The 27,635-nt window shown below is 39.9% G+C and overlaps 1 protein-coding gene across 8 annotated transcripts in view; it reads left to right on the top strand.

Annotated features, from left to right (window-relative positions):
- The window catches only part of PCLO (piccolo presynaptic cytomatrix protein), a 385,933-nt gene that overhangs the window by 162,306 nt on the left and 195,992 nt on the right, over window positions 1-27,635 (top strand). For all 8 annotated transcript variants that reach the window (XM_064142576.1, XM_064142575.1, XM_064142578.1 and 5 more), the window contains exon 4: window positions 20,907-22,106. In XM_064142576.1, coding sequence (XP_063998646.1) covers window positions 20,907-22,106 — 1,200 coding nt within the window. The remainder of the gene's footprint in view (window positions 1-20,906; window positions 22,107-27,635) is intronic.

Below are 27,635 nucleotides of genomic sequence, written 5' to 3'. Positions count from 1 at the left end.
ACATTGAAATACATCAACAGTTCTTGAGTGTGACTACAGTCATCACTGTACTTCTGTTAAAGATGTGTATTGCATAAGTCAGCAAATGCTCTTACTTTATGAAGATATTTAGCATCTAGTGATCTTTTCATGTGGAAATAATTGCATTACAATTTGAAAAAGGCCTTAGTAACAGTCTTATTCCAAAATGAGGAATGTTCTTTATGCATTCCCGTGTGGACTACCCTAGGTGATCCTGCTTTTGGCAAGGGGATTGGACTCAATGATCTCTGGAGGTCCCTTCCAACCTCTAACATTCTGTAATCCTGTGATCAAGTTTTCTGGGTTTTTTTTATCTGAACTCTAGACTGGTCTCATGTTTATTTGCATCTGACAGAATATTTGCACAGATTTGCAAAGGTCTTGGTTTTACTGATGACACTTGTAAATCTCACCAGTTAAATGTGAGATTAAGGTCAGATGCTGCTTACTTATCTAGTGGATCTGTCCACAAGCCATCAATGCTGATATTTATTGTTGTACAAATGGTTGTAAACAGGTGAGGAAATAGGAAATGGCAAATTTATAAAGCATTTTAGTCACCTAGATTGTAACGAGAACAGAAAAAAATACAAACTTAATTAGTTCTGGTGAAAATTGCCAAGCTGTAGTGAGAACAGAAGTTAGCACAAAAAATGTACCAATACTCTGAGTTCCCTAAAATGGAGCCTCCCTGTTGCCCTCATGTGACATTTTCCAGGTTCTTTTGGTCTGCTCCATTGCACAGTGCTCTTTTGTTGTCTTAGATGTCTCTTATTGTCTCATTAGAAATGCATACACTTAATAAAGATGTGGTTGTGCAGTTTTTTCACAGGAAGATATTTTAGAAATATTTGCTGCCTGTCTTTGTTATAAAGGCAATGCAAGACCACAACAGTTTTCAGGTGTGCTAGTTTGAGCCTAGCTGGGATATTTTGGTGAGAAGAATTAGATTAAAGGCTGTAAAATGTGGTGATGTCTACTTCACTCATAGGCTTCCTGAGATATATAAAGAAAAAAGAACACCAACATAGATAAGAGTTTGATCTCTGGCTTTGGGCTGTACTTCTCTCTCTGACCTGCTGTCTAACTTATCCTTCTGCTTCCTAACCCCCTTGGCCGATCCTCCAAACTCACCTTGAACATAAAGCAAAGTCTAGGGTAAGGTAGAGGGGTGGGAAAAGGTGGAAGGGTGGTTGGGAGCCCCTCTTGTGGACTCTGTTTTCTGGGAGGGGTGTTGTGTTTCTGTATTGCTTTTTAACTTGTCTGTTTCTGTCTATAGCTGTATAGATTGTAAATATCTGCGTGTATATTCTGCTAAGCTGTAGATATGAAGCTTCATTCTTTAATTTCCAAATCAGCTGAGTCTAGTCTGGGTGATTTTCTTAAGTGTGGGGGGGTGAGTAACACCCAAACCAATCACATCAGGTAAATAGAGAGTGTTTAAACCAATTAGAATGAAGCTTCATCTGCTTGGGAAAGGTTGTACGTGGTTTGGGGCAGCAAATATAAGTTACATTTATATTGTTGAGTGGCGTTTAAGAAAAGCAGCCTGACTCTGAAACACTGAATGATATTCTATATATTTTTATTATTTTCTAAAGCCTTCTTCAAGTATTTTATTTACTTACAGTCTTTTTATTCTGATTGTGTGGGGTATATATTCTTATTTCAAATAATTCTGGAAACTCAGAGGGTTGTTTTCCTAATTAGTTGCAGAAAAGGCTCTATCAAATGCAGATGTTTTGAATAGTCATTTTGATAGAATGGATTAATTTTCTAACATACTAATTAAAGCTGATTCGTGTTAAGAAGAAACCTTGAAAGATTATATATGGTCATCAATTTTCAACCCTGTGTTTTGTCAGACAGCAAGCATTTACAACAGGTTCACAATAGATGTTTTTCAAATCAAGCTAGCAAAAATACAACTTACTAGAGTGTGTTTTGGGTTTAAAGAGCAAGCTCTGAAAACAGATTAGCCAGTCCTACAGAAATGTGTATTTCTCAAAAGTGTGTTGTTACCACTCTCACTGCTGTTATGTAACACGAATTACTTATTGAAGAATGAAGCCATAGCAGACAGAGAAGTACTCTTCCTTCCCCAGCCCTACCCCTTTTAAAATCAGCTTTTTTTCTGAGCAGGATCTTTATTGATGGAATGAGAATAAAGCATTCTTCTTGTTAACTTGAGGATGCCCCAAATGGTGTGGGTTTTGTTGTGCTTTGCTCTCCAGCAGTCAGGTTTCCCAGTTATGTGCAGTGATGTTCACGAGCATTTGTCTTATCAGACCTTGAACTGTGGTGTGATCTGTTTTCCTCAACTTCTGTATTGTCAAGTTTTTCTGGTTTGGAATAGAATAGAATAGAATAGAATAGAATAGAATAGAATAGAATAGAATAGAATAGAATAGAATAGAATAGAATAGAATAGAATCAACCAGGTTGGAAAAGACCTCCAAGATCATCCAGTCCAACCTAGCACCCAGCCCTATCCAGTCATCTAGACCATGGCACTAAGTGCCTCATCCAGTCTTTTCTTGAACACCTCCAGTTATGGTGACTCCACCACCTCCCTGGGCAGCCCATTCCAATGCCAATCACTCTCTCTGTGAGGAACTTCCTCCTAACATCCAGCCTATACCTCCCCCAGCACAACTTGAGACTGTGTCCCCTTGTTCTACTGCTGCTTGTCTGGGAGAAGAGACCAACCCCCACCTGGTTACAACCTCCCTTCAGGTAGTTGTAGACAGCAATGAGGTCCCCCCTGAGCCTCCTCTTCTGCAGGCTAAACAACCCCATCTCCCTCATCCTCTCCTCATAGGGTTTGTGTTCTAGGCCCCTCAGGTTGGCAAAGACCCTTGAGATCATTAGTCAACCAATAACCCTACCATACCAAGTTCACCACTAAATCATATCACTAAGTGCTACATCTAAACAACCTTTAAATGCATCCAGGGATTGTGACTCAACCACATCTCTGGGCAGCCTCTTCCAATGCCTGACCACTCCTTCAGTTTTCTACTGTCCAACCTAAACTTCCTCTCGTGCAGCTTGAGGCTGTTCCCTCTTGTTCTATGACTGATGAGAAGATATCAGCACCTACTTTCTATTGTAGTTGTAGAGGGCGATAAGGTCTCCCCTTAACCTCCCCTTCCTCAAACTATACAGTTCCAGTTCCTTCAGACAAGTGGACTTCAGTTTCATTCTCTAGGCCCTTCACCAGCTTACTTGCTCTTCTTTTCACCTGCCCTACTACCTCAATATCCCTCTTGTATTAAGGTGCCTAAAACTGAACACAACGGTACTCAAGGTGCAGCCTCACCAATGCTGAGTACAGGGGCACAATCACCTCCTTACTCCTGCTGGTCACACTATTGCTGATTCGAGACAGGATGCTGTTGGCTGGTGGCTTTGCCACCAGGGACTTCTGGCTCTTGTTTGGCTGCTTGTTGATTAGAACTGCCAAGTCTCTTTCTGCTGGACAACTTTCCAACCACACTTCCCGAAGCCTTTAGAACTGCGTGGAGTTCTTGTGGCACAGGTGAAGAACCTAGCACTTAGCCTCGTTGAGGGACATACCACTGTTAAGCTCTTAGACCAATTTCTTGGTTTTATTTACGCATGCTCTTTTAAAATCAGTTTATGAACTTTGTTATGGTGAATTCTGTTATGTAAAACAAGACTTATTTCTTCTCTGCCTTCATCTATTCAGCACAATTTGTTCTGCGGTTTAATAGATAAAATTTTGTCCTAAAACACTCAATGTTATTGCAAATACATCTTTATTTTTGCACTAACATGGTCAACATCAGCAATGCCATCCATTAATGATTTGTATTCAGTACAGGTTATTGGAGGAGTTAATTTTAACTGCTTTGATGTAGAAAAAAATCACTTCTGCACACTGGAAGCTGCTTCCAGTTCTGCCCTTGAAGACAGATGTGAACTTTCCACTTCATTGCCTGGAGATGTTTTTTTGAAGAGAGCTCCATAAATGGTTCATTTTACAAGCACACTATGTGTTATTCTGCTGTCAAAGACTTGGGAATTGATTACATAAACTATAATACAGAGATGATAATTTCTGCTATGTCTTAGAATGACATTTGAGTTCTCTGCACCACACATCTGAGGATATGATCTCTGTAATACACTTTTCATGCTTTTATGTCTGCATCTCTCTGTAACCCATGTTTACAAAGGCTTTTGCTGTCTGTGGTTATATAATACTTGTACCAATATATAGAATGACTGATTTTTATTGTACTGAGGCAGATATCTATTTTCCAAACATGCTTAAGTTTTATATTTTTTAAATGACTTATATGATAATATTTTTTTTTTCATTTGGTTTTTGTTTTGTTTTGTTTTGGTTGGTTGGTAGTTTGTTTCTTTTTTAATTAAAAACCAGTAGGCTATAACTAAGAATTCTTAATTTAAACTATGTGTTTTATTATATTAATCTAAACTATGTAATTGAATAACAATTAATTTTTTTTTGTTCCAAAAATATCTTTCCTTAAGGAAAGCAACAGATCAAACATATAAAGAAATTATGTCCTGGTTTTATACATTACACATTAGAATTATAGAATCATAGAATCACTTAGGTTGGAAGGGACTTCAGAGATCATCTACTCCAACCTCTCCACCAAGGAATAGAGACACCTCTCAACTAGACTTGGCTGCTCAAAACCTCATCCAAACTGGCCTTGAACACCCCCAGAGGGGAGGCATCCAGAATCTACCCGAGCAACCTATTCCAGAGTCCTTACACTCTCATATTGAAGACCTTCTTCCTAAAATCCAGTCTAAACCTATTCTCTCTCAACTTAAAACCAAGTTGTTGAGGTGCCACAAAGCTGAAAATTAAACAATTATTAGGAACAGTTATTTGATTTTTCATCAAACAACTGAGAGCTGTTGACTTTTGTTATTTCAATTTCCAAATGTTCCTTCTCAACTTAACAAGGAATCTACAATTAAATTAATTAGAAGCATTCTTTAAACAGGTTCTTTGAAAGGGAGCTTGAACACCGCTGCTATGAGAACTGGCTGAGAAAACTGGGGTTGTTCAGCCTGGAGAAGAGAAGGCTCTGGGGAGACCTAATAGTGGCCTTCCACAACTGAAGGGGGCTTACAAGAAGACTGTAGAGGGACTGTTTCAAAAGGCCTGCAGGGATAGGAAAAGGGGCAATGGTTTGAAATCAGAGGAGATTTAGTTTGGATATTAGGAACATGTTCTTTACCATGAGAGTGGTGGAACACTGGAACAGGTTGCTCAGGGAGGTAGTTGAGACCCCATCCCTGGAGATATCCAAGGGAAGCTCAACAAGGTTCTGAGCAACCTAATCTAGTAGAAGATGTCCCTCTGACTGCAAGGGATTTGGACCTCTGGAGGTTTCTTCCAACTCAAACAATTCCGTGATTCTATGATGATAAGTTCATCCCCATTCATTTGTATATCTTTCTAAGATAAATACTAAAAGGCTATGAATAGAAACCTCTTCTTGAAACTAAATGGATTTGGGCATTAAATGATCAAATCTGTTGAGAATAATGGCCCCTTCTGGACATAAGAAACTATGAATATGCTGAGTTTGGCATCCTACAGAGTTCTGTGTACACATGTGAATGTCTGATGTCTGTATCACACATGCATATATGAGTGTAAGATTATTGATTTGCCCTTTTCATGAAAAAATTAATATCTTAGAGCAATTGGCTGAGGATATGAAGAAGGATCCTCTGTCTTCTCATCAAGGAGAAATTCTGAATTATCTTAACTAGCTGAGTAACTAACTAGTATGAAATCTGAACTGACATTGTTGCTTTAAGAGGATTCTTTATTCCTCTGGACATAGCAGTGTGGTGAAACAGCAGCTAAAGATTGTTGGGAGATCATTTTAGGGACACTTTCTCTTTTTTTTTCCTCTCTGTGAGGATATATTTAATCTTTTATAATCATTAAAACAATACACTGTGTATTTTAAGGCTTGTGAAAAAGTGAATTTTACAAGGTTAAGACAAATATTCTTCCAAGTTAAATAATGTAACATTCCAGGTGATTGGAAACAGTGGGTATTTTTTGTTAACTAGTAATTGTGGGGTTTTGATTAAAAATATTTAATCTTAGAGAAGCAAATATGTCATCATAAAATGCAGCTATTTAATAAGGACCATTTTATGAATGTCCTTTTGACACTGTGGGTGATCTAGTTTGAGGTTTTACCTTGACCAAGAAACTGAGATAACAGCATAATGCATGTTTTTATCACAAAGCAAGTCCATTGGGGAACTGAGTACTCTTAATGTGGTTCAACTCAATGTTTTTATGTCTTTTGTTTACTTCCCAGGAACTAGTCCTGATCAATAACACTGGCTTTAATCATGGATTCATTCTGTTTGGAAAAGACCCCTGAGATCATCAGTTGCAAACATTAACCCTACCCTACCAAGTTCACCACTAAACCATGTCGTTCAGCCGCACATCTAAATGACCTTTAAACACATCCACGAGGGTGACTCAACCACCTCCCTGGGCAGCCTCTTCCAATGCCTGACCACTCTTTCTGTGAAAAAAAATGTTTCCTAATGTCCAGTTTAAGCCTTCCCTGGTGCAGCATGAGACTGTTCCCTCTTGCTCTACCAGTAATGACCCGTGAGACCAGCACCTACTCTCTCTGTTGTCTTTTCAGGTAGTTGCAGAGGGCAATAAAGTCTCCCCTTAGCCTCTCTTCTTCAAACTTAACAGTTTCAGTTCCATCAGCTGCACTTCATCAAACTCATTCTCTAGGTCCTACACCAGCTTACTTGCTCTTCTTTGCACCTGCCCCAGCACCTCAAAGACTTTCTTGGTTTGTTTTGTCATTTGTGAGGTTTTTTTTCTGTTGTTTTCATTTGTTTAGTTGTTTGGTTTTGTTTTGGGGGGATTTTTTTCCCTATCAGTTAAACCATGACTTTTCCTCTTAAATTTAATATTTATATTGAGAATTGGCAGTACATTTGTTCTGGGGAGGCTTACATGGATTTTGATTATTTGATATTTGTGTAATTTTACTCATGGTATCTCTTGAAAGTAAACTCAAGCTTATTATGTATGATTGCTGAATTTTGCTGGAGTGATTAGCACATTAAATCCTAAGAAAATATCTACTTTAAATCATACTGTGGCATCACAGAATGTTATGCTTTTAAACAGATTGCAAGCATGATGCTGTAAGGAATACTGAGATGACATTTTAATTAATATTTTCTGAAGTTTTCCAAGAAAAAATATTGCATTTTTGATTCTCTGTGTACTTAGTTGCCAAGTTATGGAAGCACATAGCATGCCCCTGTTTCCTGAGTTGCAATGTTTGACAGGATTATCTTGCTGGCTACATGACAGGTGCCTTTGTAAGACAATCTTTCCTATATTTCCTGTTGTATGCCTTTATCAGGGCAAAATTGTAGGCAGGAAAGCACAAGGTGAGATCAATGAGAAAGACATGCAAAAAAGATTAGTATTAATCAAAACGTGTCTATAACAGAGTTCTTGAGATATAATCAGCATAAATCTTGAAAGAATCAGGAGCTAAGGCACTGAAATCTTTGTTTTCCCCATTTCCACTTATATCTCATCTATGCCACTGCCTTTCCCAGGACTTTGGACTGTGTTGCCTCAAAGCTTGGGAATTTGCTTCTTATCAGTGAAAATGACCACACTTAATGATGAGGTGGTCTGACCCCTATGTTGCAAAACCAGCCACTGTTTTTGTAGGAGATGGCAGATATGACTATTTCTATACTTCTGTGCTCTGCCATCTCTTCACACTGTCCTTGTCATTATCTTAAAGAGGGGAAGTAATTTTGGGTGTTTAGGAGAGATGTCTGTTGGGAGCAGCTGATAAAGTTGTGAAAGGTGTATGTGCTTCCCAGCATGTATCATATCACACTAAATCATGGTCATTTTGCACAGATGTAAGATCTATTTCCTTTGTTTACTTTCTTATCTCTTTACTGCCATGGAAACTGACAGTGCATGAGGAAATGCTTCTATGTAACCTACTTCTTGTACCTAGAGTTAAAGATTAATATAATTTTCCTAAGCCAGATAACTGATCTTCCTTCACTTTATTCTGGACCTTTGTTCTCTTCCTTGACAATAGTCTGTTTCCTTGGCTATTCTTTATAGATAATTTAGTCAGTCCACCAGTGATGTTCATAACTGGAAATAATGTCCCATTGCCTGGTGAATGAATTAGAGTAGACAGGGTCAAAATTTTACCTCCTCAGTTAAGTATTACAATTTAAGTGAGATGAGACTGGATGGAGCTAGGAGTAAAAACAAGAAACTAACAACCCCTCCTCCTCCTCAAAAATATCAAACCTCAAACAACCTTCTATTCTTTGAGTCCTGGAGGGAGGTTGCAACCAGGTGGGGGTTGGTCTCTTCTGCCAGCCAACCAGCAAGAGAACAAGGGGACACAGTCTCAGATTGTGCCGGGGGAAGTGTAGGCTGGATGTTAGGTGGAAGTTCTTCCCAGAGAGAGTCATTTGCCATTGGAATGGGCTGCCCAGGGAGGTGGTGGAGTCACCACCGTCCCTGGAGGTGTTCAAAAAAAGCCTGGATGAGGCACTTGGTGCCATGGTCTATTTGAGAGGCTAGGGCTGGGTGCTAGGTTGGACTGGATATCTTGGAGGTCTCTTCCAACCTGGTTGATTATTTGATTCTATGATATTTCAGGCCTTAGCTATTCAAAGTCTTGCTTCTCCCATTGACATTGGAGTGGTGTAGAGGAAAGTTTAATCTTGCTTGGATTTTGCCTCTCTAAAGAATTGTACCTGGTCCAAGATACAATCACAACTAGCTGCCTCTAATGGCTCTGGATGTGTCAAAAGTGTATCTCAGAGGTAACAGGCATTCCTATATTCACATGGGAAGTTCCATCTAAACATTAGAAGGAACTTCTTTATTTTCAGGGTGGTAGAGCACTGGAACAGGCTGCCCAGAGAAGTAGTGAAGTCTCTGTCTGGAGATTTTCAGTGCTCACCTGGACTTGTTCTTATATGATCTGCTTTAGGTGATCCTGCTTTAGTTGGGAAGTTGGACATGACAATCTTCAGAGGTCCCTTCCAACCTCTGTGATTCTATGCAAGTATTCCACCCTCCATAATATTTCCCTTGAAGTGTAGGTCAGCCACTTCCACTTTAGTGAACTAGCATGCTGCTCCCTTTTAATCAAAAGAACTATGCACACTTTATTAGATTAAATATGAGTAAAAGGCAGGCACATTTCAGCCTGTCTTAACAGAGATTTTTGATATTTTTTTTTTTTGCAAAACATATTGTCAAAATGAGCTGCACATATTAGTTTTAGGATTGTTTGGTTTGCAAGAGCAAACAAAATGCAAAATTACTTTCTGGAATAATGATGCATATCAGTTGTCTCTGCATTTCTGTTGAGGATGAAGCAAATAAAAAGGACTTTACAGAGAATGGTGGAGCTCTTTATTACTATGTTCCGTTAAGGTTCTGTTACAGACATTGTATTTGTAGCTTGTCATCAAATGGATATTCTGAGATGTGATGGAGATCCACTGAGCACTGGGAACTCTAAAGCAGTAAAAATATTCCTCATTTTTTACTCCAAAGTTCATCTCATCTGCTTCTATAGCTAAGCCTCAGTCTGTGATCAACAACAACAGAAAAATTCTCTAGACTCTCCTTAAAAGGTCAGCTTTGAACAGAGGACTGAATAAGCAGCAAACTCTTCGGGGGATGGAATTTTGTTGTTTCAGTGCCATCCATAATACTAGACATTATGTCAGTTCAAAAGAAAGATTAGCAACAATGAGATGGGAATATTCACACTCTCTGCTGACTAGTTATGTGGGATATAGTGATTCAGCTGCTAGAAGGCAGAGAAAACTTGAGACTGTTACAGTGAAAGTTACAAAGGAGCATACTAAGACTACTCATCATCTTCAGATAATCAAGAGTGAGTACAATATCCTAACATATTTAAAGCACAGTAAGCTAGTTTGCATGTAGTCAGTTATTGAAAGCTGTCTTTTCCTGTAAAATTATTACTTCAGACAGTAACACAGCCCTGGATTTTTTTTGGTCTATATTATCTAACTGCAATAATATTGTCAAAGCAAGTTAAGGATAATGTAAATAGGGGCCATATACTGCTGTTGATTCATGCATAATGTGATGGTTTGGGTGTTCTCCTCCCCCCCACACTTTGGAAATCACCCAGACAAGACTCAGCTGGCTCTGGAAATATGAATGAAGCTTATATTTACAGCTAGCACAATATACAAGCAGATATTTACAGTATATACAGTTATAGACAGAAATATACAAGGTAAAAGGTAATACAGAAACACAACTCCCTCCCAGAAACCTGAGTCCCCACGAGGGGCTCTTAACCACCCCTTCACCTTCCCCCTACCCCTCTCAACCTTACCCCAGTCCCAAGGAAGAATGGAGGTTTAGCCAGAGGGTTAGGAAACAAAATGGGTTAGCCCAAAATGGAGAGTGTGGTTAGAGAGTAAGTTGTAGCTCAGCCAGCAGCCCCAGCGAGAGTGAAAATGGTGCTGCATGTGTGTTATCAAATGTTTTGTTCCCATACTAATCAGCAAGGCTGTGAGCAAAGTAGACACCACCATTGTTTTGATTGCACAGCCTATGATCTAGACCTTCTCACCAAAACATTCTAGCTAGCTTCAAACTAGCACACACAACAGCATGTTCATTTGTCATGGGTGCAAGTAAATTGAAATTGATTTGGTCATGTAATTAGGAATCTCCCTTAAAGAACCTATGGAAGAGAATGTCATTATAACAATTGTCATCTGGCTATGATTGCCAGATATATGCTGAAATATATTTGTGAATGTAATCATTACCTTCTTATCCTGCCTTCTTGATCCTGCTGATTAAGTAAACACTTAATTATTGGCATCTTTTTTTTTGAGTGTAGAGTGAGATATCAGGAAAACATGCTGGGACAGACTTTGTAGATTGAAAAACTGCTCAATATAAGCAGGTAATATAACTCATTACAACATAACTGTGTAAGGACTGAGAGCTCTCTGCATCTGATTTCCATGCATATTTTGTTATAAAAGTCAATATTCAAAAATATCTTACAGACTTTTAAAAAAAAAAACAAGGAAAAAAAAGGTCTTGTTCATGTGTGTCTGATTGGTGTCTTGGTTTCTAAAAATTATGTTTGTTTTAATGTGCCTGAAGAGGGCCTACAAAGAAAGCCAAGAAAGGACTTTTTACAAGGGCTTGTAGTGATAAGGTTAGAGGGAATGGAATGAAGCTTGAATGGGAGAGATTTAGATTGGATGTTAGGAAGAAATTCTTTACAATGATGGTGGTGAGACACTGGAACAGGTTGCCCAGCGTGGTCATGCATGCCCTCTCCCTAGAGGTGTTCAAGGCCAGGTTGGATGAGAATTTGAGTGACCTGATCTAGTGGAAGATGTCCCTGCCTATGGCAGGGCAGTTGGAACTAATTGATCTTTATGGTCCCTTCTATGAGTCATGAATACCTGTGACTACCAGTGTAGCTATGGAGGATGCATAATGTCCTGCCAGAGGAGGAAATGGTCGTGAGTACAGTAGATCTGATTTCCCCTATGGATATTCTAACCTTTTATGGGGTTCATCACTGACTTGGAGTGATAGAGAACACAACAGTTACCTATAGAAGCACTCTGGAAAAAAATGAAGTATTACACTTTAACAGAAAACCCAGTACTCAAACCTAAATTTGTTATCTCATTCTTCAGGTGTTCATATTTGAAACACAAAAATAAATAGATGGCAATATGGATTCTAAACCAAAACAATAATATAAACTCAAGTAAGTTGGTTTAAAAAGGTGAAAATATGAAGTATGAGTGTAAGACAGATATTATCCATTTGAACTAAAGTATCTGAAGGGGGGCTACAAAAAAGCTGGGGAGGGACTTTTTAGGACATCAGGTTTGACAGGACTAGGGGGAATGAGGTGAAGCTGGAGGTGGGGAGGTTCAGACTGGACATAAGGAGGAAGTTCTTCACCATGAGAATGGTGAGACCCTGGAATAGGTTGCCCAGGGAGGTGGTTGAGGCCCCATCCCTAGAGGAGTTTAAAGCCAGGTTGGATGAAGCTCTGGCCAGGCTGATTTAGAGTAGGATGTCCCTGCCCATGGCAGGGGGGATTGGATCTAGATGATCCTTGTGGTCCCTTCCAACCCTGACTGATTCTGTGATTCTAAAGAATTAAGAGTAGGATTTATGTTTTAATAACTCCTTGGTAGAGAGGGAAGATCTAGACATCATCTATTGCAGGAGAGGCTTTTTTACCTCTCCCTTGATAAACCATTGAGTGTTACAGGCTTTCTTAATTTTCATGTAATATAATCACTAATTAAAACATTCAACCCATCGTTTACAGGGTTGTTGAGTGAATTAGAGGTTAGTATTATTGCAAGTTTAGATTGTGATAGCATCTGGAGACTTCTGAATGTTATGATATATGAATATGATATATAAGTGTCTAAAGGAGCTACACTCTGAGTCTTTTCATTGCACAATTGTAAAAAAAAATAATATATTTCAGATGATGTTTGTGGGTTTTCATTGTAATCTAGAATTTCTTGAAGAGTACATACATTTCAAGCATCCTAATTCCATTGAAATACTTGAGGCCTCTTCCATTGACTTCTTTGGCCTTCGGATGAGTCCCACATCCACTTTCACCACAGTATAGGAGGGACATTGAGGTGCTGGAGTGGGTGCAGAGAAGGGCGATGAGGCTGGTGAGAGGTCTGGAAAACGTGACCTATGAGGAGCAGCTGAGGGATCTGAGGTTGTTTAGTCTGGAGAGGAGGAGGCTGGGAAGCCTTCTACAACTACCTAAAAGGAGGTTGTAGTGAGGCTGGAGCTGGTCTCCTCTCCCAAATTACTAATGATAGGACAAGAGGAAATGGCCTCAAGTCGTATCAGGTTTAAGTTGGATGTTTGGAGGAAGTTCTTTGCTGTGCAGGTGGTCAGGCACTGGAACAGGCTGCCCAGGGGGGTGGTGGAGTCCCTGTCCCTGGAAGTGTTTAAAAGGAGAGAGGATGTGGTGCTTGAGGCTATGGTCTAGTGATGAAGGATGCTGGGATGAATGTTGGACTGGATGATCCTGGTGGTCCTTTCCAACCATAGCGATGCATGGGGCTTAGATGTTGTGCTGAGGGAGTTGGTTTAGTCAAAGACTTGTCAGTGTGAAACTAATGATTGGACTCAATGATCTTGAAGGTCTTTTTCAATCTAAGAAATTCTGTGATTCTGTGATATATAAGCAGTGCACACAGAAAAAATCCATTAGGTGTCAAATTCAGTTACTAAAATAAAAATCCCTAAATAGGAGAGCAGTTGCTAGAAAGACACAGAACTGGAGTTATTTTCTGAAGGTGCTGGGATGTATCTTAAAGTAAGGGCAAACACATTTAAGAATTTTCATCACTTGAGGAAGTAGGTCATGTTGTGTTGTCATAGTCTGTATTTCATCACTTTTTATAATTGAGTGGAATATTCAACAGTCCCAACCCTATTAAAATTAAGGAGCAGATAATTCCTGGCACATGGGAGAAACACCAGTTTCTCTCTGCTGTTCTGGTAGTCTGGTGCAGTATTTACAACTCTATTGCTTTAGCACTTGGTGTGGAAGAAGAAGAGATCACTAGAGACAGCAAAGTAGGTGATGAAGTTCCATGACTGTTTTCATTTTTTGGTCTGCCAAATTTTAAGAAGTTAGGAAGAACTTGCTTCCCACTCCATAAAAGGGAACTTTTTTAGTTAAGGTTTTAGATTTTGAAACATTTTTACTGAATAAAATGTTGCAGTTTCTGTTGCCAGGATGGTTTTTAGCCCATTCACAGAATCACATTTGAGTTGCGGTTGAAAGGCATTTGTGGAGGTCATTAGGCTTTGTCTGACAGACTAATAACAATGTAGAGAATTTTGTGAGATGTACCAAAAACATAAGTATAGATGAAGTGTCTGAAACATTTTTGAACTCTTACACTGTTGTTATCAGTCCATCATCATCTGGGGTTGTTCAGCCTGGAGAGGTGGAGGCGCCAGGAAGTCCTAATAGCAGCCTTCCATTACCTGCAGAGGGCATATAAGAGGGCTGCAGGGAAACTGTTTGCAAAGGCCTGAAGTGGTAGGATGAGGGGCAATGGTTTGAAATGAGAGAAGAGTAGATTTAGATTGGATGTTAGGAACAAGTTCTTTACCAGGAGAGCGGTGAACACTGGAACAGGTTGCCCAAGGAGGTGGTTGAGGCCTCGCCCCTGGAGGGGGCTATTTGAATAGCTTGACAAGATTCTGAGCAAACTCATCTAGTAGGAGATGTCCTTGCTCATTGAAGAGATGTTGGACTGGATGACTTTTGGAGCTCCATTCCAACACAAACCATTTTATGATTCTATGAAAACATCATTCTCCAGGGAAGATTATCCTCATCCTTAGGAGTTGAAGTGATTCATTTATGTATCATTTTCCTGGAAAACATTAAGAAATACAAGTAAATTTGGCTTATTATTTTTAAGGAATGTGTGAAACACAACTTGGTTCTCTTGCAAATGTTTCTTTAGATATGATTTCTTTACTAGTTTCCTCCATTTCTACAGGCAGCAATTTTTTTTTCCCTTGGAAACAATATTGGGATGTATAAGTATGTTTTGAATTGTCTTTTATAAACTGTAAATAGAAGTGCTGCACCAGGAAAGAAAATTTTCCCACAGAATATCATAATATTAGAGTTATCAGGAATCTCTAAGTGATGAACTATACTGGATAATGTTTATGAGAAATAGGCTACAGAAAAGAGATCCATTTTCATAGTAACCTTGATCCTTTTCTCACAAAGATTGTAAAGACCACTACAGAAACTTGACCAAGTAATTAAAGTAGATCAATTTTTTAATTAAATTTATTGGAGGACCCCAAAACCTCTTAAACCCACTAAAAAGGGGGTAGGTTTTGCCTTCTCCAAACAACCTTACAGATGCTCCTTTCACAATACAAGCAGAAATATTATTATCTGTGCTAATACAGCTTCTATTGGTATAAGACCGTGGGAATAATCCAGTACTTAAATCATAGAATCAACCAGGTTGGAAGAGACCTCCAAGATCATCCAGTCCAACCTAGCACCCAGCCCTAGCCAGTCAAGTAGACCATGGCACTAAGTGCCTCATCCAGTCTTCTCTTGAACACCTCCAGGGACGGAGACTCCACCACCTCCCTGGGCAGCCCATTCCTCAGCCTCTCCTCATAACGTTTGTGTTCCAGGCCTCTCACCAGGTTCATCACCCTTCTCTGGACACATTCCAGCACCTCAACATCTCTACTGAATTGAGGGGCCCAGAACTGGACACAGCACTCAAGGTGTGGCCTGACCAGTGCTGAGTACAGGGGCAGAATAACCTCCCATGGCCTACTGGCCACACTGTTTCTGATACAGGCCAGGATGCCACTGGCTCTCTTGACCACCTGGTGTAGCCTTAACCATCTTTAATCTCAGTTCAAAAAATAAAAATTGCAGAAAAAAAAATCTACCATGAAATAATCAAGTTTGCTCAATTTCACATATAGATATTTTAAAAGAACATTACTTCATATAGTAATGGTGACATTAGAGTAGGATGAGGGAAGTTATTCTTCCCCTGTACTCAGCACTGGTCAAGCCACACCTTGAGTCCTGTGCCCAGTTCTGGGCCCCTCAATCCAAGAGAGATGTTGAGGTGCTGGAATGTGTCCAGAGAAGGGTGATGAAGCTGGTGAAAGGCCTGGAACACAAACCCTATGAGGAGAGGCTGAGGGAGCTGGGGCTGTTTATCCTGGAGAAGAGGAGGCTCAGGGGTGACCTCATTGATGTCTACAACTCCCTGAAGGGAGGCTGTAGCCAGGTGGGGGTTGATCTCTTCAGCAATAGAACAAGGGGACACAGTCTCAAGTTGTGCTGGGGAAAGTCTAGGCTGGATGTTAGGAGGAAGGTGTTGCCAGAGAGAGTGATTGGCACTGGAATGGGCGGCCCAGGGAGGTGGTGGAGTCACCACCGTCCCTGGAGGTGTTCAAGAAAGGACTGGCTGAGGCACTTAGTGCCATGGTCTAATTGATTGGCTAGGGCTGGGTGCTAGGTTGGACTGGATGATCCTGGAGGTCTCTTCCAACCTGGTTGATTCTATGATTTTTTCTATTTATTTCCTTCTGATATATTCATATCCAGTTTCTAGAGTCACTCTATTTCTTTTCTACACTTCTACATTTAGCTTCTGTTACTTCTGCAAGATCTGATGGTCATTTAGTATCTCCTCAGGTCCAGCCTACTCACTGCTCATACACTTGCTCCTTCTCATATTCATCAAGTCACTTCTCTTCTGTCATTTAAACCTCCAGATTAATTTCTTTGAACCACTCATAATAAGTTTAGCTGCTTTTGTAATGGTATTATTTTAAAACTAGTGTAGTTACTGAGCCACTGTTTTCTCAACTTTGCTCACTGTTCCTGTTTGGTATCTTTTCCCTGGTGTAAAGTAATTCAAGTCAAGGATTGTGCTTTATGCTGTGCATATAATAGAACAAGTCTGTTAAAAAGGAAAATAATAGCAATTAATGTGAACAGAGGAAGGTGATGATGAGCAAATTTGCAATCTGCACTAAATCTTTTCAGGAGATAAAGTCTCAGTCTTGCCTCTTTGCCATATTGATGCATGTGAGGCTAGTAAAATGACCTGAAATGTTCCAGATATGCAGAGATTTAATGAACCTTGTCGTTGTCCTCTTGGACTTCTGTTATACCTGCATCTGTTTATCACTTTATTTTTTTACTGCTGTTATACAAACATGGCAAATACATTTCCCAAGTTATCATTTCAAATTCCAATCTAAGTTTTTATAATCATGTGGATATTTGATCACAAAAGAGCCTACAAAAATCTTCTTATATCACTAGCCCTCTAGCTCCTTGTTTTCTGTCAGAATGGTTCTCTGTAAAATCACATTCTGTACCATGAAGTCATATGCCTCAGTTTTAGACATGTCTTTTCCTCAGTTAACCTCATGTTCTGAAAGCATGCTTTTCCCTAAGGCTATCTTTTCAGTTAGCCTGTCAACCCACATTTACTAGAGCTTGGGAAATGGACATCATATTCTTTCAGCAATCTTCACTCGATAAATCTTCTTAGTTCTTTACAGAATTCTTGATACTCTTTGATTGATGAATTAGCAGTAGGTATTATTATTGACATCGCAAGTTATGGTAGTGTGTTTTGAAATTCTGAGTCTATGGCTCTCTCCTTGGATTTTCAGCAGTCTTTATGATCCTATATTGCTGGACGGGATAAAATAACTGTGTCAAAATGTTCTTCTCATTCAGTTTCGTAATAAGCAAATGACACCATGAAAAGAGCACACATCTAACATTCGTTGGAAATGTCTATTTTTCATCTGTCATGCAAGGATTCAAGTACTGCTGTTCCTGTGCTCTTTTATTTGCATACCACAATGTCAGATAATTGCAAGTTGAAAATAATGGGTAACTATTTCATCTCTCTGCCAGTCAAAGGCTTTTCGTTGCAGTATGTTGATAAATTCATTAACTACTCTTGGCAGATGCTAACTGGTGAATTGGAGTTTTTCTCTAACTGAAAGTAACTCAAAGTACTCTTTTCTATATATATACAACACATATATATTTATAAAGGGAAAAATAATCTTATTTCCATAAAACACCTCTACATTACTCCAGAAGGCAAATGGTTTAGTTTCATTTAGATACCTTTGACATGGTTAGATCATATCTTTATCCCTTCCTAATTCTTCCTCCTCACAGCTCTCAGTAAAAACAAAATCATAAGACCAACACAGGAATAGAAAAAGCATTAAAAAATAAACCTCTGAAAAAATAATATCCCTGTGATTTTACTATCTAAAATAATCACATTGCAAAATAGATTCTTTGTCACATCATATACTAATTGTAACTCTGAATATTTCTATGAAAAAATTCTCCCTAATTACCTCAAACGAAACAGGGAGAAAACCAAAGCAGGCAGGAACTAGAATATTTTTGTTGTTACTCAAATTTGCCATCTTCATTTTTACCAAGTGTAGATTTGCATATCTTTCTTTAAAAAAACATTTACACAAACTCTATGAGGAGAGGCTGAGGGAGCTGGGGTTGTTTAGCCTGGAGAAGAGGAGTGACCTCATTGCTGTCTACAACTATCTGAAGGGAGGCTGTAGCCAGGTGGAGGTTGGTCTCTTCTGCCAGGCAACCAGCAATAGAACAAGGGGACACAGTCTCAAGTTGTGCCAGAGTTGGTATAGGCTGGATGTTAGGAGGAAGTTCTTGCCAGAGAGAGTGATTTGCCATTGGAATGGGCTGCCCAGGGAGGTGGTGGTGTCTCCGTCCCTGGAGGTGTTCAAACAAAGCCTGGCTGAGGCACTTAGTGCCATGGTCTAGTTGAGTGGCTAGGGCTGGGTGCTAGGTTGGACTGGATGATCTTGGAGGTGTCTTCCAACCTGGTTGATTCTATGATTCTATGATCACCCTGTAATCACCTTCATTATAAATAAGTTTCTTCTCATGTTGAGGTGAAACATTCTATGTTCAAGTTTGTACCCATTGCTCCTCATCTTATTACTGCACACCATTGAAAAGAGATTGAGCCCATCCACTTGACACCCACCCCTCAGATATTTATAGACATTATCGGATGCCGTATCAGTCTTATCAAGACTAAACCGCCCAAGCTCTCTCAGTCTATCAGTCTCTCTCCATAGCTGAGATGCTCAAGTTCCCCAATCAACTTTGTGGCTCTCCGAAGGACTCTGTCTGGAACTGGGGAGCCCAAGACTGGACACAGTATTCCAGGTGTGGTCTCTCCAGGGCTGAGTACAGGGGGCAGAAGAATCTCCCTAGAGCTACTGGACACACTTTTCTTAATGCACCCTGGGATGCTGTTGGCTCTCATGCACCCTCAGGATACCAAGAAATGCCTCCCTTCTAGTTAACTACCTTGAAAAGCCATTTGTGGTCCTGTCATGATCAACTCTTATCACCCTGTGAGAAATAACCCTCTCAATGACAATATGCTGACATCACCAAATGTTAAGTACTCTTAGTGCATTTGTTGAAATTAGGCCCTCATGACAATGGGAAGGATAAGTTACATAGAGCCAGAAGGGGAACAGTGTGTCCTCTGTCATTTGGGCATTCTTGGTTGGCAGTCTCTGTTCTGTTTCAGCTTTTGGTGTTGTCTCATATTATCACTCCATTGCTTGTTAATATAAAATGCATTGATTTTTGTCAGGTTGCTCACGTTTCCAGGATACCCCTTCTTCTGGCTAAATATCACATTTTCTGGGCCACTGATCATATATATCATTGGATATTCTGAAATGCTCGATCAGTCACCCATCCTACTATTATCACAGTATCACAGTATCACCAAGGTTGGAAGAGACCTCACAGATCATCAAGTCCAACCCTTTACCACAGTGCCCAAGGCTAGACCATGGCACCAAGTGCCACATCCAACCTTGCCTTGAACTGCCCCAGGGACGACGACTCCACCACCTCCCCAGGCAGCCCATTCCAGTGTCCAATGACTCTCTCAGTGAAGAACTTTCTCCTCACCTCGAGCCGAAATTTCCCCTGGCGCAGCCTGAGGCTGTGTCCTCTTGTTCTGGAGCTGGCCACCTGAGAGAAGAGAGCAACCTCCTCCTGGCCACAACCACCCTTCAGGTAGTTGTAGACAGCAATAAGGTCACCTCTGAGCCTCCTCTTCTCCAGGCTAAACAACCCCAGCTCCCTCAGCCTCTCCTCGTAGGGCTGTGCTCAAGGCCTCTCACCAGCCTCGTCGCCCTTCTCTGGACACGCTCAAGCATCTGGACACGCTCAAGCATCAGTGCTATATAATTACAAATAGAAAAAAAATTGCTCTGCTTTTCATGTGCTTCATATTCAGTAGGTCACTAAGTTCTCTACATCACAGAAATGCAATAAGTGAATTTATGAGGCCTTTCATCATCACTGTGAAAAGAGTTAAAAGCAAGCATACGAAGATGTTAATGTACAGCATAGACATTTTATCCTCCAGTGAAGCTTATTTTGCACTAGTAGAGCTTCATTATCTATATCAGTATTCAGACGTTTCTGAGCTTTTTTCTTTGCTTTCAGTATTTCCTGTGTTTAAAGTTTCCTTTTGCTATTTTTAAAGAAATTGTACCTCAAATCCCACTGGAAGCCATCTGATTACTCCTCTCATGTAGTAGCTAGGCAACTGGCAACAAGATGTTTTGCACAGATACAAGCACTTGTCCTTTTCCTGATTTTCTGGAGAGAAGAGGAAAAGGAGCCAGTGTGCAGAAAGGACTTAGTAAAGAGAGCAGACAAGCGATTTTCCTTTTGGGTTAGAGACATATTAAATCTATACATCCATTCAAGAGAGGAAGGTAGCTTCTGAAGAGAAACATGATTTGTCAGTTGATCTCCCTGTACTCAGATTTACAAAATTAGGGAGAACTCTTGCTAGGTTATTGAGATTTTAGCAGATAACCAATGTTAGAAATCTATCATCAATACTTTGGTACAATTTAATTGCTGATAGTTTTCACAGTGTATCTTTATATTTGTTCAGCTTGACTTTCTGGAACTTGATGTGCTTAATTTTTGTTAGAAAGGTGTTATGGATCTTCCTGCAAGACAGCAACCAAAGAAAACAACTTCTTAGTACACACAGCTTTCAGATTAGAAGTATGCAACAGTATCAGTTGAAAACACTGTATGATTTTACTGTTATCAAATAAGTAACTTCATCTGTTTGTTGCATTGCAGGTACAGGAATGGCTGTGCCTAAACTGCCAGACTCAAAGGGCAATGTCAGGACAGCTTGGGGATATGAGCAAGATGCCACTTCCAAAAACAGGTCCTTCACAACCAGTAGCCACACCACCTGCTACTCCTCAAAAACAGCCTATGCCTGCTGTCTCACATTCCCCTCAGAAGACTTCCACACCACCTACTCCAGCAGCAGCAAAACCAAAAGAAGAACCAGGGGTGCAGAAGGAAATTCCAAAGGGAAGACTGGAAAAAACGTTGTCAGCTGATAAAATTCAACAAGGAGTTCAAAAAGAAGATGCAAAACTTAAGCAGGGAAAACTTGTCAAGACACCTTCAGCAGATAAAATCCAGCGTGTTTCTCAGAAGGAAGACCCAAGACTCCAGCAATTAAAACTGACAAAGGCAGCCTCATCTGATAAAATTTTGCATGGACTTCAGAAGGAAGATGCAAAATTTCAAGACACAAAACTGTCAAAAACTTCCTCAGCTGATAAAATCTTGCATGGAGTTCAGAAGGAAGATATAAAACTTCAAGAGGTAAAATTGGCAAAGGTACCTTCAGCAGACAAAATTTTACACGGAATTCAGAAAGAAGATCCAAAACTCCAACAGGTGAAAATGACAAAGGCACTATCTGCTGACAAAATCCAACCTGTAGATCAGAAGGAAGGTGCAAAACTTCAGGAGGTCAAATTATCAAAGGCAGCTTCAGCTGATAAAATCCAACATGGAACTCAGAAAGAAGATTCAGAATTTCAACATGAAAAAATCATAAAATCCTCAGTGGAACAAGAAGCTCAAAAAGAAGAATCAAAACTTCAGCAAGTGAAACTGTCCAAGACTCTTTCAGCAGATAAAATTCCTGCAGTAACTTCAGACCAAAAGAAACCACTAAGTACTTTGGAAGAAGACAAAAAACTTGTGCTCCCAGAAAAGATCACACCGCATCTAGAAGATAAAAAAGCACAAATTACAGCTGAGCCTAAAGACCATATTGCTGAACAGAAAGCAAAAGGTGAAGCACCTTGCAGGGGACTGCAAGCTAAACAGCAAGAGGATATTAAGAAAGAGAGTCTGGCAACTGGAATTTCACAAATAGCTTTGAAAGATGAAAAAGCTCAGGAAAAAGACATTCCTGTTCAAACAGCACCTTTGCCAGGAACTGACCATGTGGAAACAGCAAGAGAAAAAACTGTAAGTGGCTTTCTTCTTCCCACTCCCCTTCTCCCTTGCTACAATTCAGAATCTGGTCCTAACAGACTTTCTCCTTTTTATCTTCCTGATTTTTACTGTTATCCTCTGTATGGGATGATTTTAAATGATAAAAATCAATTACTTATTTTCAGTGAAAATTTCACTTATTAGTCCAATGCTCTGCAGACAACTTCTTAATACTTACAATCATAGAATGCATTGGGTTGGAAGGGATCCTCGAAGGTCATCTTGTCCAACCCATTTCAAGTTTTTCAGTTTCAAATAGTAAAACTTTTGAAAGTGAAGCAAAGTACCTGATTAATCTATTTTCCCAGTATTTTTTTAAATGTATATACCTGCTTCTGTAGCCTTTCCAGATATTGGAGTTTAGTTATTTTTAATTGGAGTGCTTTCGTTTTAATTAATCCCAAGAGGGAATAGTCTGATGGTAAGGTGTACAGTGTACTACAGTACCAAAATACATTGGAGGAATACTCTGTGATGCCTGAGCATGGTACATTAAAGTGAACAATCTTTACATCTTTTTACTATTGCATTTGCTTATCTCAAATGGACAAATATTTTTAGCTAGGGTTCTTGTTGAGCTCTCAAGTCAGATGGATTGAGTTTATGGTAGTATCTTAAATAAATGCACTTGCTGGCTGTACAGTCAACAAGTCTCTTTCTAGAATCACAGAATGATTAAGGTTGGAAAATAACTCTAAGACCATTGACTCCAACCATAACCCATCTACCATGACCACAAAGCTATATCCTTGAAGCACCACATCTACATGCTTCTTGAACACCTCCAGCTCCCTCAGCCTGTCCTCACAGGAAAGATGTTCCATCCCCTAATAATTTTCATGGCCCTTTTCTGGACCTGCTCCTTCAGGTCCAAGTCCTTCCTGTGTTGAGAGCTCAAGAGCACTCCAGGTGAAGTTTTAATGCCTTAGTCATCTTGGAACTCACAAATTAATATCTAAATAGTTCAGTGTGTCTACATAAAAGCATTACCCTGGTGTAAATTTGCCATATATTTACACCACCTCAGCTATGCTATGTGAGTATGTTTATTTTACTCTCTTCTTATGTTTACAAGGAGCTGTGCTTAGGTTGAGTAACCATGTAGAAATTAATATATTGTAAATTGACACAAATATTTTAACACGTGCCATTAATGAAAAAACAAAGATCAAGGGGTCAGAAGAAGGAGGAAAAGGCTTATCTGTAAGCAGTTTTTGTAGGCACAAATAAAATGTTTAATTTTGATAATACAAAATTCACTTATAGATTGAACAGTTCAGTGAACTATAGTATTTTTTTAGACAATGTAGACATCATAGAATCATAGAATGGCTTAGGTTGGAAGGAACCTTAAAGATGATGTACTCCAACCTCCTCGCCATAGGCAGAGATGCCTCTCAGCCAGACTTGGCTGCTCAAGGCCTCATTCAACCTGACTTTGAATGCCCCCAGGGAGAAGGTTTCCACAACTTCCCTGGGCAACCTATTCCAGAGTCTCACCACCCTCGTACTGAAGAACTGCTTCCTAAGATCCAGTCTAAACCTACTCTTCCTTAGCTTTAAACCATTCCCTGTTGTCCTATTGCTAGATACCCTTATGAAAAGTCCCTTTCCAGACTTCCTGCAGAATGCCTTCAGGTACTGGAAGGCAGCTATAAGGTCCCCCTGGAGGCTTCTCTTATTTTTTCCCTCTATTGAGAGAATGCAAAATACAATTTCTGTTCTGAATGTAATCTTGCTAGCTATAAATAATTTTTAAAATTGCCTTTTTTTTTTTTTAATGACAGTTTTCTTTTGAGTTCTGACTGAATTTAATAACCAATGGGACTTTGGAAAGCACTAAATTTTATATTTTTGAATAAGAATATTCAAAGCAAGGAAGTTTAAGAATAGAAAATGCTTCCAAAGCAAAAACTTCTTGTGCAAAGTAGCTGTTTCAAGTATTGAAACTGACACTAGAATGGTACAAATAAATCCTACATTAGCTTATTTTTACTGTTAGTTTAAAAGGTTGCATTTGCTGGTTTTAAATAATCTTATCCAACATGTAGCTTTTCTAAGTTCTCCTTCTTCCTTGTGTCTCAAGAACATCCTCTCAACAATGTCTGAATTAAAATTAAATTTGTCCAATATTAAAAACTCACAGTAGCCAAATGATCTTGAAAGATCATCCAGTCCCACCCTCCTGACAGAGCAGATCTGGTGCAGTCCTCACCTGCACCAGATCACACAGGAATGTGTCCAGGCAGGTCACAGGATCACAGGATGTCAGAGGTTGGAAGGGACCCAAACTGATCATCAAGTTCAACCCCTTTGCCGGAGCAGGACCATAAGATTTAAAGGAACACATCCAGACGGGCCTTGAAAGTCTCCAGAGAAGGAGAGTCCACAGCATCTCTGGGGAGCCTGTTCCAGTGTTCTGTGACCCTTACAGTAGAGAAGTTCCCCCTTGTGTTGAGGTAGAACCTCTTGTACTGCTATTTACATCCATTGCTCCTTGTCCTATCACAGGGAGCAAGTGAGCAGAGCCTGTCGCACTCCTGACACCCAGCCCTCAGATATTTATAGACATTTATTAAATCCCCTCTCAGTCTTCTCAAGTCTTCTCAGGTTTTGAATATCTCCAGAGAAGGAGACTCCACAACCCCCCTGGGCAGCCTATTACAGTGTTCTGTCACCCTCACAGGGAAAAAATTCCTCCTCATGTTTACATGAAATCTCCTATGGCTTAATTTCCACCCATTGCCGCTTGTCCTGTCATTGGGTATCACCAAGAAGAGCCTGGCTCCAGCCTCCTGGCACTCACCCTTTACATATTTATAAACATTGATGAGGTCACCTCTCAGTCTCCTCCAAGTTAAAGATCCTCAGCTCCCTCAGTCTCTCCTTGTAAGAGATGTTCCATTCCCTTAATCATCTTCATGGCTCTGCACTGGACTCTTTCAAGCAGTTCTCTGTCCTTCTTGGACTGGGGGGCCCAGAATAGTACTCCAGATGCAGCCTCACCAGGGCAGAGTAGAGGGGCAGGAGAACCTCTGTCGACCCACTACCCACAGCCCTTTTAATACACCACAGAATGGCATTGCCCTCCTCGCCACAAGAGCACATTACTTGCTCATGGTCAACCTCCCATCAACTAGGACACCCAGAACCTTTTCTCCTTTGCTGCTTTCCAGCTGGTCAATCCCCAACCTATACTGATACCTGGGGTTGTTCTTTCCCAGGTGCAAGACTCTACACTTGCCCTCCTTGAATTTCATTAAATTTCTCCTTGCCCAACCCTCCAGCCTAAGCCTTGCTGGAAGGCAGCACAGCCTTCTGGTGTGTCAGTCATTCCACCCAGTTTGGTGTCATCAGCAAAAAGGGCTGGATAATATCCAAAAGCACAATTTTTCAGAATAAAAAAGTGCTGAAGTAGTCATGACTTCCCAAAGGTGTTTGGAGTACTATAGATTACTCCATACTGAGATATTAATCACACCTTTATCATGAGAATTGCCCTTAGAAATATTTGGTTTCATGTTTGCATTTTAATTGCAATCGATTTTGCTCTTACAGCAGGTATTTGATCTGATCATGCTAGATACAATATTGCTAAGAACAGATGTCATTTATATTCAAGGTAGTTTCTGATTCTGTAAAGCATATAATAAAGTCACACCTGTGAAATGAGGATAATTAATAAAATATTAATTAGTAAATTAATATTAAATTAGTGTTTTAATATAGATTTATATGCATAGTGATATGTATATAGACAGAAACTTTGAAAGTAAATTAGATAATGACAAAAATCTGACTGTAGAAATAACAATAACAAATAGTTTATCATACATTAAATATCACTTTATTATGAACAGACATTTGAAATTGGTAGCAACTTAATGTGATGTAAATATACTTCTACATTGTAATTAGCCATTGTTGTAATTTTCTTAATATATTTATTGGACAGTATTTTTTCAACTTGGTATATGTGATGGTTTGGGTGTTCCCTGCCCCCCCCCACACACACACACTTTAGAAATCATCCAGACTAGACTCAGCAGCTCTGGAAATTGAATGAAGCTTATTATTTACAGCTAGCACAATATACAAGCAGGTATTTACAGTATACACAGTTATAGACAGAAATATACAGGGTAAAAGGTAATACAGAAATACAACATCCCTCCCAGAAACCTGAGTCCCCAGGAGGAGCTCTCAACTGCCCCTTTACCTTCCCCTTACCCCTCTCAACCTTACCCCAGTCCCAGAGAGGAATGGAGGTTCAGCCAGGGGGTGAGAAAGCAAAGTGGATTAGTCAAAGAAACGGAGAGTGTGGTTAGAATGAGATATGCAGCTTGGAGCTCTCCATCAAGAGAAGTGCCTTTATCTATGTTTTGATTTTTGTTTTACACATCTCAGCAAGCCTATGAGTGAAGTAGACATCACCATTGTTTTCCTTTCACCAAAACATTCTAGCTAGCTTTGAACTAGCACAGCATATTGAGAAGGCAATTGATAAATTAAAGCTTTAAATAAATTATTTCAGAAATCATTGACTTAGATTAGTGAAGTTGATAAATGCCACCTATTTGTATTATTGAGGGCCATAATAAATATGAGTCATAGAATGGCTTAGGTTGAAAGGACGATCATCTACTCCAACCTCCCCACCATGGTCAGGGAGAGATGATTAGTCTTGGCTGCTCAAAGCATCATCCAACCTGGCCTTGAACACTCACAGGGAGGAGGGATCCACAACCTTCCTGGACAACATATTCCAGAGTCTCACTACCCTCTTACTGAAGAACTTCTTCCTAAAATCCAGTCTAAACCTACTCTCCCTCAGCTTCAAACCATTCCCTCTTGTTCTGTTGCTGGACACCCTTAGGAAAAGTCCCTTCCATCTTTCCTGCAAGATCCCTTCAGATAATGGAAGGCAACTCTAAGGTCTTCTGTAGAGTCTTTTCTTCTTTAGGCTGAACAGCCCCAGTTCCCTCAGCCTATCCTCAAAGCAAAGGTGTTCCAGCCCTTGGATCATCTTTGTGGCCCTCCTCTGGACTCAATCCAACACCTATATGTGCTTCTTGTGATGTCGACACCAGAACTGGACACAGAGTTAGATGCAGGGTCTCACAAGAGCAGAGTAAAGGGGCAGAATCACCTCTCTTGACCTGCTGGCCACACTCCTCTTGATGCAGCCCAGCATATGATTTGGCTTCTAGGCTTCATAAGCATCCTTCCATCTCATGGTGAGTTTCTCATCAATCAATACACACTAGTCTCTTTCTTTAGAGCTACTTTCAACCCACTCTGCACCCAGCCTGTATTTATGCCTTGGATTAAGGTCACTCTATTAAAGTCAGGAAACTTTAGTATGGCTGTTCTCAAATTGCTAGTGGAGGTGAAGGCAGTTTTTGTAAGATTGTCAGCCAGATGATAGCTAATATGGTCTGCCATTCGAAGAGTTAGCTGGTTTAGTAGCAGAACGATGAGGTGCCTTCACTAAGTATAGAG

The sequence above is a fragment of the Pogoniulus pusillus genome, chromosome 4, assembly GCF_015220805.1.
Source record: "Pogoniulus pusillus isolate bPogPus1 chromosome 4, bPogPus1.pri, whole genome shotgun sequence".
Classification (NCBI taxonomy): domain Eukaryota; kingdom Metazoa; phylum Chordata; class Aves; order Piciformes; family Lybiidae; genus Pogoniulus; species Pogoniulus pusillus.
The sequence above is the reverse complement of the archived record's forward strand: the minus strand, read 5'-3'. Positions and strand labels throughout refer to the sequence as shown.